This window comes from Arachis ipaensis, chromosome B07 (assembly GCF_000816755.2).
Source record: "Arachis ipaensis cultivar K30076 chromosome B07, Araip1.1, whole genome shotgun sequence".
NCBI lineage: Eukaryota > Viridiplantae > Streptophyta > Magnoliopsida > Fabales > Fabaceae > Arachis > Arachis ipaensis.
In genome coordinates, this window is record NC_029791.2 from 117,619,991 (window position 1) to 117,634,078 (window position 14,088).

A 14,088-nucleotide genomic window follows, 5' to 3' on the forward strand; every position below is an offset into this window, starting at 1 on the left:
CATCCTCTATTTATCATTTTAATTTTATTTATTTATTTCTTCTTATGGATAATATAGCTGCCTAGCTAGCCGGGCTCCTCCACCACCACCAACTCCTTCCGGCGTCACCATCACGGGGGGCTGCCATCATGCTAGATGTCATCTCTTGTAGCAATTCGAGCAGCCACCAAATGGGTGGAGTGTGGAGGCTGGAGGGCCAAGACTAGTTGCAATTGGGCGGCAAATTATTGAAAGAGAAACAATGAAAACAACGTATAACAGTTTATGAAGCAACTTTTTAATGAAACCATTTCTATAAAAAAAAAATGTTTGGAAAATAACAGAAAGTCCAAATTGCTTTATTTTTCATTCTTTAATTATAGTTTATCTTATTTTGTATTTAAAGTAAAATAATTATACATTGATACAAAATTTAAAATAAAATTAAAATATTTACATTAGAATCCTATTTTTTTAAAGATTTCTCTATAAACAACATTGATGATTAAATTTGCAGACATTTTTACGTGATTCATAAGTAAAATTTTTAAACCTCTCTTACTCTTAACTCTTGAAAGTGCCACATATAGTTGGCCATGTGTAAAAACTGATTTGGACAAATACAATCCAACATGAGATAAAGTTTGTTCTTGAGACTTATTAATTGTCATGGCAAACGATACTATTTTGGAAAATTGTCTTCGTTGGAATCTAACTGTGATGGTTTCATTTGTTGGTACCATATTCATTCTTGGAATCAAAGCAATATGACCAATATTGTTACCCGTTAAGACTTCACATTCTATGACATGATTTCCAAGTTTCCTAACTTGTAGCATTGTACTATTACAAATACCACTGGATTGGTCAATATTCCTCAGTAACATCACCGGAACACCAACCTTGAGTATTAATTTATGTGGAGGCAAACCAGAGCAATTTATGCTATTCAGTAATTCAGGACCATAGAGGTCTAGTTGACTCTCCATATTCCCTTCATCCATACAAATCAAATCCGAACTAAGATATAATTTTTTCCTCCAGGAATGATAGTCTTGTTGACCTCTTTAACGATGTCCAGCGTGGGAGCCAATATAGTTCTTACTTTGAAAAAGTTCTTTGAGGACATGTTATCCAAAATATTTGGATAAGAAAAATGAACCAACTCATCAAATGCCTGGTCCGAAGAAGGAATAACAATATTTCTTGGAAGATATGTATCAGATTCACCATCCATATTGTCACCTATTAGACCATCACCAACTTTCAATAATCACTCATTAAATTGCTCTGTCTCATCTTGATCTGAAGCAGTCGTCTCTACAGAGAGTTTCATGTCTTTTGTTAGAGCACCTGACAAAATTTTCAAAGGTAAGACGAATTCATGATTGAATGAACGATATCTTGTCTTGATCCTCGTGGAATGACAGGAAGAATTTGTCTAAAGTCTCCACCTAGTACAACCACTTTTCCTCCAAAGAAAAAATCTTTGTTATATGTTGGAGAAAATCTCATGATATCTCACCCAAGCATTTATCAAGCGCTTCATAGCAATACCTACTACCCATTGGAGCCTCATCCCAAATTATAAGTTTGGCTTTCAATAGCAGCATTGCTTGAAGGGAACCAGGTTTGATGTTACATACAGAATCCTCAGTTATATTGAGCGATATTTTGAACCTTGAGTGTGCCGTTCTTCCATTGGGAAGAAGTAAAGATGCAATACCACTTGAAGCAACGTTTAACACAATATCACCCCTTGAGCGAATCTTAGCAGACATAAGGTTTCAGAGAAATATTTTTTCAGTACTCCCATGACCATACACAAAGAAAAAACCTCCTTCATCACAATACATAGATGTAACAATTTTATCGAATGCATATTTTTGCTCAGGTATTGCGATGGCTAACATGTTTGAGGCATTTTTCTTTAAATCATCCCTGTTAAAGTTTAGCTCTTCCCTGATAACCCTTTCGGTTACAAAGAACTATCAACTTCAGTTGCTAAAGGCATAGGAGGATAGTCTTTCAAGGTTTTCCCAAAGAAATGTAAGATCTTGTCTATATCCATTAAGCACAACTGCTTAATCTCATCATCTGATATGATTAACTCTACATATTATATGATACTGTAAAAATTTAATCAAACTAAAAATGATCAATAATGAACTTTTATAATTGTAATTAATAAAAACTCACCCCTCATGTTCATCACGGCTCTCTATCGATACAAAATATCATCTGAGAGTTCATGCCAACATCTATCCCAAACATGTTCTGGTCTTGAGATATTGTTAGATGTTAATAGAATGACAAATAACCTCCTAACATATGATCATGAGGCCCACAAGCTTGCTTCCTTAATTGCATCCATGAATTCTCTGTCATCTTGCAAGAGTCCAAGGGCGAAGCATGCATCTCTATACGTAGCATAAATTGTTCCTCCTACTGCTCTTATATCTCGAAAATTCATTCATCCTCTTTGAGTATTTAAGAGAAGTCGTTGGTAATATTCTCCGGTATTTACTGCAAAAAAACTTGGTTAAAATCCCACTTTTAAGTTGCTAAATGGATTAGGCTACGCGATTTCAATTATTATGTAGCTACATCCGCATAAGATTAATTTCTCTAAAAAATATAGAACAATTCTAAAATTGTATAATCTACAGATTATAACTGCTGAAAGTTATTTGAACATTTATTTTTTAGTGTAGATAAATCGAATAAAATGGACGTGGGGTACATGCTGTTAAGATTTTAAATTTAAATCATCAAATATATAAGATCAAAATTGAATATAAACTCGTCATTACCTTTAGGTATATGAGTCAACCTTCCAATTGTGAAGCCTTGCTTTTGAGGAAACTACTTTGAAGTATCGTCCTTCTAAACAAACTTGGTTGGAAACTCAGCATAAGTCAGACTTTGACCATAGGGATATGACATGTTCGCCGCCATCCATCCCAAAAACATGGACTTATGAGATATTATTCTTTCGACGATATCATTCACATTAGAAGTTTTACTATAAACCACAGGTTGCTCATCCTCCAAATGGAATGAAAGTCTAATCACAAATGATTTTTTCTCTTGAATTTCATATCCAAATAAACGCCAGACTGACTCACATGCCGAAATGTACCTACAATCGTAGTAATTCCTAATTTCGTCAACAACTTATGTGGCTTCTGACGGATCACCAGCGTTGTATAGGGTAGCTGTTACGCGGTCATTACCCTTGTGTATATACTTAAATAGATGCTTAATAGAACCTGTTTGGCATGTGTATTCCACATTTATGTGGCATCCAAACTTAAGCAACAATTCTGGATTATACGGAACAATGAACTTACTTTCTAGTACACATTCCTTTTTCTTCACTGTTCGACCGTTATCAGTACGCCTATATTTGGGAAATCCAGCTTCATCAATGAGTGTTCGTTGTCTAAAATCTTTGGGATAAAACTTTGAACAGGATCCATTCTTCATGCAAGGTGAATTCTTGTTGTACAGACCACATGGACCATATACCATGTAATTTTGAACAGCTCCATGTAGATTTGGCCTTTCATTTTCATCAGGAATCTCAGCTATTATATGTTTGTCTATGTCATCTGGTGTTTGTGGCTTGAACTCATTACTCATGAATAAAAGAATATGTTCATGTGGAAGGCCGGAAGCCCTCTTTTTTGAAACTCTATAGTGCAAATATCTGAAAATTGAAAAAGACAAATGAGCAAAACATTACAACACAAGATTTTAATAAGGTGTTGCATAAACACAGACTTACATCCCAAAATTTTGCCAATGATTTTTTCCTCTTTTAGATCATCAATCAAACCTTCAAGCTTGATCTTGAAAATTCGACACAATATATCAGGACGGTCTTCTGCCTTCAATCCAATGGGAGTCACTTCTCTTTTTATCTCATCACATTCAGGGTTACAGGTCATAGTGATAAAATAGTTAGAATATCCTACATATCTGTAAATTACAAATTACAAATGCATCTTTACAATTATTCATCATGTACCTAGGTCCACCGGTAAAAGTACTGGGAAAAATGATTTTTTTTGCCAAGCCTTGCAGCATCTACATCCCCGTTTATAAGACTTTCATCCAAACATTTATATTTATCAACCCTAAACTATGGTTGTTTACACCTAAAGAATTTTAACCTCTCTGATTTCACTATTGTGTAGGCATCTACCAGAAACTGTTGGAATAATCTCTTTGATCTCAGAATTAACAGAGATTCACCCGTCTTTTTCTGTAGTCAAAAAGCAAAGAATTATCGCAACGTGATTGTTTTGTTTTTCTTTGCAGGCCTAGCAGAGATAGAATCTGATGTTGCAATACCCAAACGAAATCCATCCTCCCCATACAGAAACAACAATGGATATTGCAAGGCTAAATAAGATGGGTGAAAAACATCAATCTGTTGGAGCTTTCTAGTTTGAATCTCTATAATAATATCTCTATCTTTGCTTAGTTGTTCGACATCGCCAACCATTAATGCAGCCACTTCAGATGCAGATGGTAAGTTGTAGGTCCTGCCATCTGTAGTCCTTTTACTAATCAACTTAAACTTTATGTTTGTGCAATTTTCCTGTTGGTACCTATCTCTTGCATAGCGAAAACTCTTTGCCAAACTATTATATTTGTCTAGCATATTTCTTAATATTACCACAATTTTCCTATCCCGCTCATTTATAGCTTCATTGGAACTGCACAAAAAAAATAAAATTTATATTATTTTCTCTCACAAATAAAAAATAACTAAAATGTTTGACTGGTTGCATAAAAATTACTGAAGTGTCCCCTATCCGATTATCAATCTAATTTTCTGTGTCATAGATATATAGCTGGGCAAATATTGGTCGCAGACTATTTGGAGGAAGTAAGCTACCAATGCTATGGTAGTTTTGACCTTCAAGCTTAAAAATTGGAGGAGCAGTCCCATTGTTCACTCCACGGTCAATTTTTTTGACCATTGATGTAAAACAAAATATTGAATTAAATGTACTTGTATTTTTTAGAAAATGAATACTTCTTTGATCTCTTCCAGTATGAAGCTGAATGAGCTCATCAGGAGGCATAGAAAGTAGAGGAAGCTTGATCTTTCCTTCCATAAACATAATGTAAACTTTGGTTGGGGCGACTGTTTGGATTTAGCAAGCCTTTCTTTAGACCACATCTATGCTTTACAGTGTTGACATTGATAAATAAGATTTCCTATATCCCACACATCTTCCGAATGAACTCTCTTTAGATATTCAGTTGTCATACCGATGCAACTTAGTCAATGATATACACAAAGATGCAAATATATATACAGATAAAATTTTTACATACCGTCTAAAATTTCTGAAGATGATATAAAATTATCTTCCATATCCACATCCAACATTGAATCATCATAACCATTCAAAACTACAATCAATAAAAATTATAAAAGAACAAATGTGATGACAATCATGCATGAACATTACGTGTGATGTAGAAGAGGGTTAAGATTAATGAGAATCATGCATATGCATTAGTCATGCCCTTATTATTTTTTTCTTTTTTTCCTTCCATATGCATCTTTGTTTAATGTGATTGATTTAGTCTAGAATTTTGAATGTTAAAATAGTGGAGGCTATACTGCTTGGTTCCCAACAGTCAATACTACCTGGGGATGCTTGGCACAAACTTTTCTAATACAAACTTCTCTTGTTAGTTGTCACCCATACAGGAGGAGAAAATTTAAGTCTTCAAGATGAGAATAATAAACAAAGAAGTAAGGAATAATCTGATTCTGAATTTTATTGTGATGTGCTTATTATTTCTTATCAAAGATATACATTATGCTTTTTGTAGAATGTTAAAGCAAGAGTGACTCAAACTTTGTTATTTTTTGTCGGCATAAACTCTTATATCCAATCTGCATTATTTAGTGATTATGTATCTTGGCATTAGTGCATGTCTTTGCAAGCTAAAATTTATAATTTTATATAACTGTCTATAAAAATCTTGCTAAAAGCCCCCCAATCTCTCTCTTTATTGGCCGAATACAACATGAGCTATATATTAAATCTATTTTTTATTGCAAAATCTTTTTTTATGATGAAAAGTTTATGTTTTCTTGCAGGAAAACACAGAACTGGAATTGTTCTTGTTCGATTTTTAAATGAATAATCCCAAGAAAAGCAGAAACTGCTAAGGTTGAAATTATGATAATTATGAGGGTGAGATCATACAAACGTGGGACTAAGTGTATGAAAACAGAGAAATAATTGTGTGTATGAATAAAATTAGAAGTACCTGCTCATCCATCAACATCATTTCAATGGAGCTAATGGATTTGGGCTCTTTAAACCTCGGTAAAGACCGAAGTCTGATTACTCTGACATGAATCTTCCAACATTCTTTTGGCAGTGCAATCATCTCCAACAAATCATATTGCCTAACCATTTTTTCTCTAGTAAAAAAATAAGAGCAAACGTAAATTCTAGCACACCTCTTAGGCTTTTATAGCAACTAAGAAAAGGTATATTTTTTGGTAAATCATTTTAAAATTAGAGTGCATCAAAAATCACATATCCTCCATAATCCAAAAGAAGAAAAAATCTGTCTTAATAATTTAAAAAACGAAGAAAGATTTGAGTTGAAAATAAAACACTTATTCTACATCATAAATACTAGCAAATCAAAATATACTAAATAAAAAAGGGTATGAAAATAAGATCTGAATCTATGCCCTTTTACGATTACAAAACCTATGACCATAAATATTTTTTAAAGTCCAGAAAATTGGAAGAGGAGTGCTAGGAGGCCAGCAACTTTTGTGTTTTGTAACCATCAATTGGCCATCAATAGTGTTTTTAATGATGTGAGATTAAATCCAATGGTGTGGAATCATTCAATTTTTTTTTATGGTTAAATGCTGGCCAACTTTTTAAAAAATTGATGGCCCCGAGACTTTTCCTTATTTTAATTCAATAACACTCTTTAATTTGAAGTAAATTGTATTTGACTACTTGTTTATATAATTAATGATAATTATTCTATGAAAAAGTAAATAACAATTATATACATGAAAATTGAAAAGGAATAAAATAATATAATGAAATAAGAACTATTCTCAGAAGTGGATAGTAACTAACTAATTGCACATATGCCTGTAAAAGCATGATATAACTATGCAGGCAATTCAACAATTAATTTGAATGAAAAAAGTATGAGGGTAGTATAAAGGTTCAACAACTAGAGAAATGAACCAATTCACATGGCAGATAACAGAATTGAGAGGTAGAGTTGAGAAAGGGAGAGCTTCCTGCAGCAGAGAAAAAGGGAGAATTGGTCAGAATAGCCAAGAGTAAGAATTAGCAAGAGAAGGGTAATTTCAGAAGGAGAGAGGGTCAGAGCTTACAACTTTCATGCCATTCCCTTGGTGCCTTTCTTCCTATATATTTGTTGTCATTCCAGGGGCGTTCATTGCTTCCATTTTGCTAGTTGAGTTGTTATGCCAGCTGCCCCATTTCTCTTTCCTTCTATCAACAGTCTCCCCATTCAAATTGACCTTGCCCTCAAGGTCGAAGTTGGGATGCATCTGCTTCATATCTTCATAAAATTTCCAAGTGGCATCCTCCACAGGCAAAGCTTGCCACTTGATCAGTACCTTTTCATGCCAGCAGTTATCCTTCTTGACCATACGGTATCCTAAGACTAGTTGAGGCTGCAATTCGAGGCCCTGGCCATCCAGCAACAACGGTGAAGGGATGCTGGATTCTGGGGGTCTGCCGGTACACTTCTTAAGCAATGACACATGGAAGACTGGGTGGATTTTAGCAGTTGCCGGGAGCTGCAACTTGTATGCAACTTTTCCGATTTTTGTGGTTATTGGAAATGGGCCAAAATAGCGCATGCTAAGTTTTTTATTCCTGCGCAACACCACCGATTGTTGTCGATACGGTTGGAGATTTACATAAACCAAATCACCGACTTGAAACTCCAATTCGCTGCGCTTCTTATCAGCGTTCAGTTTCATGCGAGCTTGTACTCGTTGTAAATGGCTCCGAAGGGCTGTCAGCACATGGTCACGCTGCTGGAGGAGTTCTTCTACCGCTGGTGGGTCCGTGGCCTCAACATTGTAATGAATAAGAGGAGGGAGATCTCTCCCGAATAGGGCCTTGTATGGAGATATACCTGTAGCTGAGTGGACTGCGGTATTATAACTAAATGCCGCCCAAGGCAGTAAATTGCACCAAGCCTTTGGGTTCTGCTGAGTATAGCAGCGTAGATACATCTCGAGGCATTTATTGAGGACCTCGGTCTGACCATCAGTTTGCGGATGCCAAGCAGAGCTTTGAGCCAACTTGATGCCATGTGCATTGCACAAGTGTTCCCAGAATTTGCAAGTAAATACCTTGTCTCGGTCGGAGACGATGGACTGAGGAACCCCATGGATGCTAATGATGTGCTTGATGAAAGCATCATCGACCTTAGAAGCTAAGAAGTCTGATGGAAGGAGAATAAAATAAGCAAATTTAGAGAGACGATCGACCACCACCATGATTGTCGCAAAGCCATGAGAAGGGGGAAGACCGGTAATAAAGTCCATGGAGATATCTTGCCACACATGGGAAGGAATGGGGAGAGGCACTAAGAGGCCTGGGGTTAGGCGGGTGGAGTACTTTGCCTGTTGGCAAATGGAACAAGATGAGATGTATTCCTTGATAGAAGTTGCCATGTGTTTCCAAAAGAATTGACTTGCAATTCTAGCCAAGGTTTTCTGAATACCCGCATGTCCACCTAACGGTGAATCGTGGAAGTGCCGCATAATGTATTTCACCAATGGAGAATTGGCTGGGATGATAATGCGGTTGTCCCAATACCAGAGCCATTGCCTGTTGCACAGCCGGTCTGAGGATACCGCTGACTCAGATAATTCTGATTTGGGGTCAAAATCCCTTAGGCCCTGTCGGATTTGAGCCATCAACTCACTCTCCATAGTAGTCAAAGACATAAAGGCATGAGATAAACCATCTGCACCCTGATTCTTGGACCCTTTCTTATATTCTATTGAAAAATTATAGCCCAATAGCTTTGACATCCACCGTTGTTGCTCTGGAGTTTGAATGGTCTGTTGTTGCAGCTCCCGCAAGCTTTTATGATCTGTTCGAATAATAAACCTATTGCCGAGAAGGTAGTGGTGGAACTTGGCCACAGCCAAAATGATGGCATGCATCTCCCGACCGTAAGCTGACCAGTTTTGGTTGGAAGTAGGGAGTTTTCGGGAGAAATATGCAATAGGGTAGTTGGCTTGGCTGAGGATAGCACCAATTCCGGTCCCCGAAGTATTAGTTTCCAACACAAAGGGTTTCGAGAAATTCCGTAGTGCCAGCACTAGCGCTGTTGTCAGTGCATATTTAAGGTTGATGAAGGCGTCGTTGGTGGCCGCAGACCAAGTGAAGGCGTCCTTCTTTAGTAAATCTGTGAGTGGCGTAGCCAAGGTTGCAAATTGGCGGATGAACTTTCTATAGTAACTAGCAAGGCCCAAGAATGCACGAAGTTGCTTCACTGAGGATGGCACAGGCCATTCCCTGATAGCTGTGACCTTTGAACCGTCCACCTGGACCCCATTTCTGGATACTACATGTCCCAAGTAATCAATGCTCTACTGCCCAAACGAACACTTTGACAACTTAGCGAAGAGGGTGTTCTCCTGAAGAATGGACAAGACATGCTTCAAGTGTTGCAAATGAGAATCCCAATCAGGACTATAGACGAGTATATCGTCGAAGAAGACTAGCACAAACTTCCTTAAGACCGCCGCAAAAATGGAATTCATGAGGCTTTGGAAGGTCGCCGGTGAATTAGATAACCTGAATGGCATTACCAGCCATTCGTATAATCCCTGGTGCGTCTGGAAAGTTGTCTTATGACGATCATCTTCGCGGACCCTGATTTGGTGATAGCCCGATCGGAGGTCCAATTTGGAGAAGAATTGCGCTCCAAAGAGCTCGTCCAATAACTCGTCGATGGTTGGCATAGCAAAGGAGTCTTTTATGGTCACAGCGTTGAGAGCCCGATGGTCCATACAAAAATGCCATGTCCCGTCTTTCTTCTTAACTAACAAGACTGGGGACGAAAAAGGGCTGGTGCTATGCTACACCACGCCTTCTGACACCAACTCCGCCACAATACGCTCAATCTCGGGTTTCTGGCTATGTGGATACCGGTATGGGCGCACTTTGACCGGGGAGGAGTTGGGAAATAGGGTGATACTATGGTCATGGGTACGCGGTGGCGGGAGGCCGTGAGGGATCTGAAACACTGCAGCAAAGTCGGTTAGAAGTGAGGCCAGTTCAGGCGGCATGGTGGAGGGAAAATCCAATGGAGAAGGAACAGGGGTCTTGGGCGGCTGGGCTTGAAGAGTGTATAATTCAGCAATAACAGACACAGAGAGGAGACGCCCGAATTGGCTAAAGTAAGCCTGGGTTGGACCTTGCCACTTCTCACCTTGTAGGGTGACTAACCGATCCCCAGCCAAGAATGTGATGAATTTATCTTTGTAGTTGACCAAGTGAGTATCTAGTGTCTCCAACCAATTGTCACCCAAAACTAACTCCTTTGAAGCAGTTGGCAGCACAAAAGCTGAGATATAGAGAGTGTGACCCTGGATAGTGACTGGAATATTGCGCACTTCACCTTCACAGTGTAGTAAGGCACCGTTGCCGACCTCCACTGTAAATTTTGGGGCCGCAAAGATGGGGAGAGCAAGCATAGTTGAGAGGTCAGGGTGGATGAAGTTGTCAGAACTGCCGCCATCCATGAGAATCCGAAGTTGTTTCCCTGCAATAGAGCCAGTGAACCGAATCAACTTCCTAGAGGGTACTCCTGACAGAGCATTAAAGGATAAGTGGTGAGGTTCCTCCACAGTGGAATCCTGGTCAGGGGTGGAAACGGGTGGGCTAAGGGGCTCCTCTGGCGAGTCTTGGTCCGGTGGGAGTTCCTCCACTGACTGGATGATGAAGTAGTGTTTGGAAGAGCATTTGTGGGAGGGAGAGAATTTTTCGTCGCAAGTAAAGCACAAACCCTTGTCACGGCGAAATTAAATCTCGACGGGGGAGAGTTTACGGAGGGGATTTGATTTGGCCAGGGTTGGGAGGAGCGGGGGTGCTGAAGGCGTGCGTGGGGTTGGGGTTGGGGTTGGGGTGTCCGCGTGGGCTTTGCTCGCCGAAGTGAAAGGGGGTTTCTGGGAGTGGGTGAGGAAAGGCGTGGCTGGGGTTCGAGATCTGGATAAGGCTGGCAAGAACTTCTCGTCGAATAACTTGGCCAGGGCGACCGCCTGTAACAATGAATTCGGTGAACGCGATCTGACTTCGCGTTTCAGATCTGGGTGTAACCCACTGACAAAGCAGTCAAGAAGAAGAGCATCATCCATACCGTATGCCCTTGCGGCAAGATCAGTGAAGGTGTCGAAGTATGTGGTGAATGTGGAGGATTGTTTCAACTTCAGCAAATCCTCGCGGGGGTTGTCGAATTGGGACGGGCCGAACTGGATCTGCATCACGGTGGATAAGGTGAACCAATCTTGGATCGGGCTTGTTCTTTCGAGCAATTGAAACCAGGACAGAGCCATGCCTTCTAGGCTCACGGTAGCGAGGTCAACCTTTTGGTCCTCCGGGATGTCGTGGATCTTGAAGAAATGGTCTGCTCGATAGATCCACTGGAGAACATCATCGCCGCCGGAGAAACGGGGAAACTTAAGCTTCACGTGTCGTGGGGGCGAAGATCGAGTGCAGCTGATTTGCCGACACCAATGCCTCCGCACGTTGAGCGGCATGGGCCTGGAGTGAAGCCAGGGATTGATTGATGGCAGCAAGTTGTTCCTGGTGGGCCTCGGAGCGTTCAGATAGTTTGTTGATAGCGGCTTGCATTGTTTGTAGCCAAGTATTGTCGGCCATGAAAATCTCAATGAGTGCACCAGTTGATATAACTATGCAGGCAATTCAGCAATTAATTTGAATGAAGAAAGTATGAGGGTAGTATAAAGGTTCAACAACTAGAGAAATGAACCAATTCACATGACAGATAATAGAATTGAAAGGTAGAGTTGAGAAAGGGAGAGCTTTCTGCAGCAGAGAAGAAGGGAGAATTGGTCAGAATGGCTAAGAGTACGAATTAGCAAGAGAAGGACAATTTCAGAAGGAAAGAGGGTCAAAACTTACAACTTCCATGCCATTTCCTTGGTGCCTTTCTTCCTATATATTTGTTGTCATTCCAGGGGCGTTAATTGCTTCCATTTTGCTAGTTGAGTTGTTATACCAGCTGCCCCATTTCTCTTTCTTTCTATCAAAGCACTTCTCATAGTCATAATAATTGATGTGTCTCTAATAAATAGAATGATTATTTTTTTGTTATAAACAATCTTCATTTTTCGGAATAAATGAAGAAGCTGTTGCCATTGAGAAGCAAATAAAATCATTTTATGGAGGGTCAACATTCTCTTAAATGAATAAGATAAACACTTAAAAGAAAGTAATATGATGAACATAATTAATCATTCATAATACAAAGTAAATATGGATAGTCACCTAAAAAATAGATAAGATTTAATCTGTGACTGCTATTTTACAAAATTACGATTTTCGTAATATGATAAGTGTAATTTGCAAGATTATTATATTTATAAATCATGATTATTGCATTCAAATAAGATATTATCATATTCAACAATACATTTTATCAAACACGTAATGTGCAAGGAAAAAAAAGTAAAATAATTCAACAATTATTGTAGTATGTTGAACCAGTAAGCTCCACTATCGAACTTTCATAATACAAAGTAATTCATCAAACATGTAATGTGCAAGAAAATATTGCTAAAAAAAATTTAATGAATTTATAATATCCAGAAATTCATGAAAGATGTAATATACATGTAAAAAAAATGAAGCAATTCATCAATTTTTTGCTTGAATATTAGCACAGAATTATAAACAAATCTACTCTCTAATCATAGGAGCAAGGTAAAAAAAAATGAGCAGTAGTTGCTTACAGGAAATTGAAAGAGCTGATGCAATAGTAAGCCAGTGAAACATCAATAGTGGCAGAGAGCAAAGGGTTAAGCAACTTCGTTAATGGTAGAGGGTATGGCTTCGATGAAAATCGAAAAAGGAAATGCGTGAAATGACCTGGAGACTGCATTTTTTTTATTATTTGCGTAAGTAAAGCTTCAAGCAGAATTACAGAGCAAAAAACACCATAAATAATATGTATAATAATGGTTAGATTGCTTTGCTTTCGACCAGACACAGGGAGAAGACCAGTTAAAATTGGATGAAGAATGTTGTTAAGCAAATGGATTTGCAATTGAAAAAATACTGGGAACATTTCTAATTTAAGAGAAATTAGAAGATGCCACGTGACAATTTTTGGTTGTATAATCAGGAGATACTAATCTTCTCGTCTTCGCCGTTCTGAAGTTGCCAGTGCCAAGCCGTCGTTCTTTATTGTTGGCGTATATGCTTGCTTGATGAGAGAGAGAAGACCCAAAAAGACTAAAAGAAGACTTTGGGTACGGGTTGAAATTAATTGTATGAGATCCGGACAGGTTTTTTATCTGCCCAGCTTGGAATTGGGATTAGTCTCCGTAGGTCCATATTTTGTTAAAATACAATGGAGGCAAGCAAGCCAACATGATGTGGGCCCTACTTTTTTATTCCCTTTTATCACAATTCACAAGTTCTATATTTTGTTTGATTGTTGTATAAATCATGGATCTATATTGATCGCCTAGAAAATTAATTTATTTTGCTTACGTTTTAGAATGAGTTTAATTAATAATTTGTTATATAAAATTATTTTATAGTTTTAATAAATCAAATCTAGTGATATTAGTTAATAATACATAGAATAATTCTGTTTAGAATGAAGAAAGTTTTGCCTTATATTACCCGTAAATAAAGACGAGATGAGTTTTATGCAAACTATTTAACAAGCAGTTAGACTGTGTTTGAAAAAAAGACCTAAAACTAAGAGACCATGTGATTTATTTGAATCTGAGTCTTTCTTGTACTGAATGCTCCCCTTATTACTAAGCTGTGTTATTCTTTGTTA

General features: G+C 38.2%; 1 protein-coding gene across 1 annotated transcript; it reads right to left on the reverse strand.

Moving 5' to 3' along the window:
- LOC107607791 lies at positions 132 to 968 on the reverse strand. Its single transcript, XM_016309694.1, has 2 exons — positions 542 to 968; positions 132 to 202 (listed from the first exon to the last, which is right to left on the reverse strand). The coding sequence occupies exons 1-2, from the start codon at positions 966 to 968 to the stop codon at positions 132 to 134; spliced, it is 498 nt and encodes a 165-aa protein (XP_016165180.1).

Coding starts and splice junctions, on each gene's coding strand:
- LOC107607791 (XM_016309694.1), bottom strand. CDS start 968: ATGGAGAGTCAACTAGACCTCTATGGTCCTGAATTACTGAATAGCATA. Junction 203..541: donor GGCACTTTCAAGAGTTAAGA/GTAAGAGAGGTT, acceptor AATTGCAACTAG/TCTTGGCCCTCCAGCCTCCA.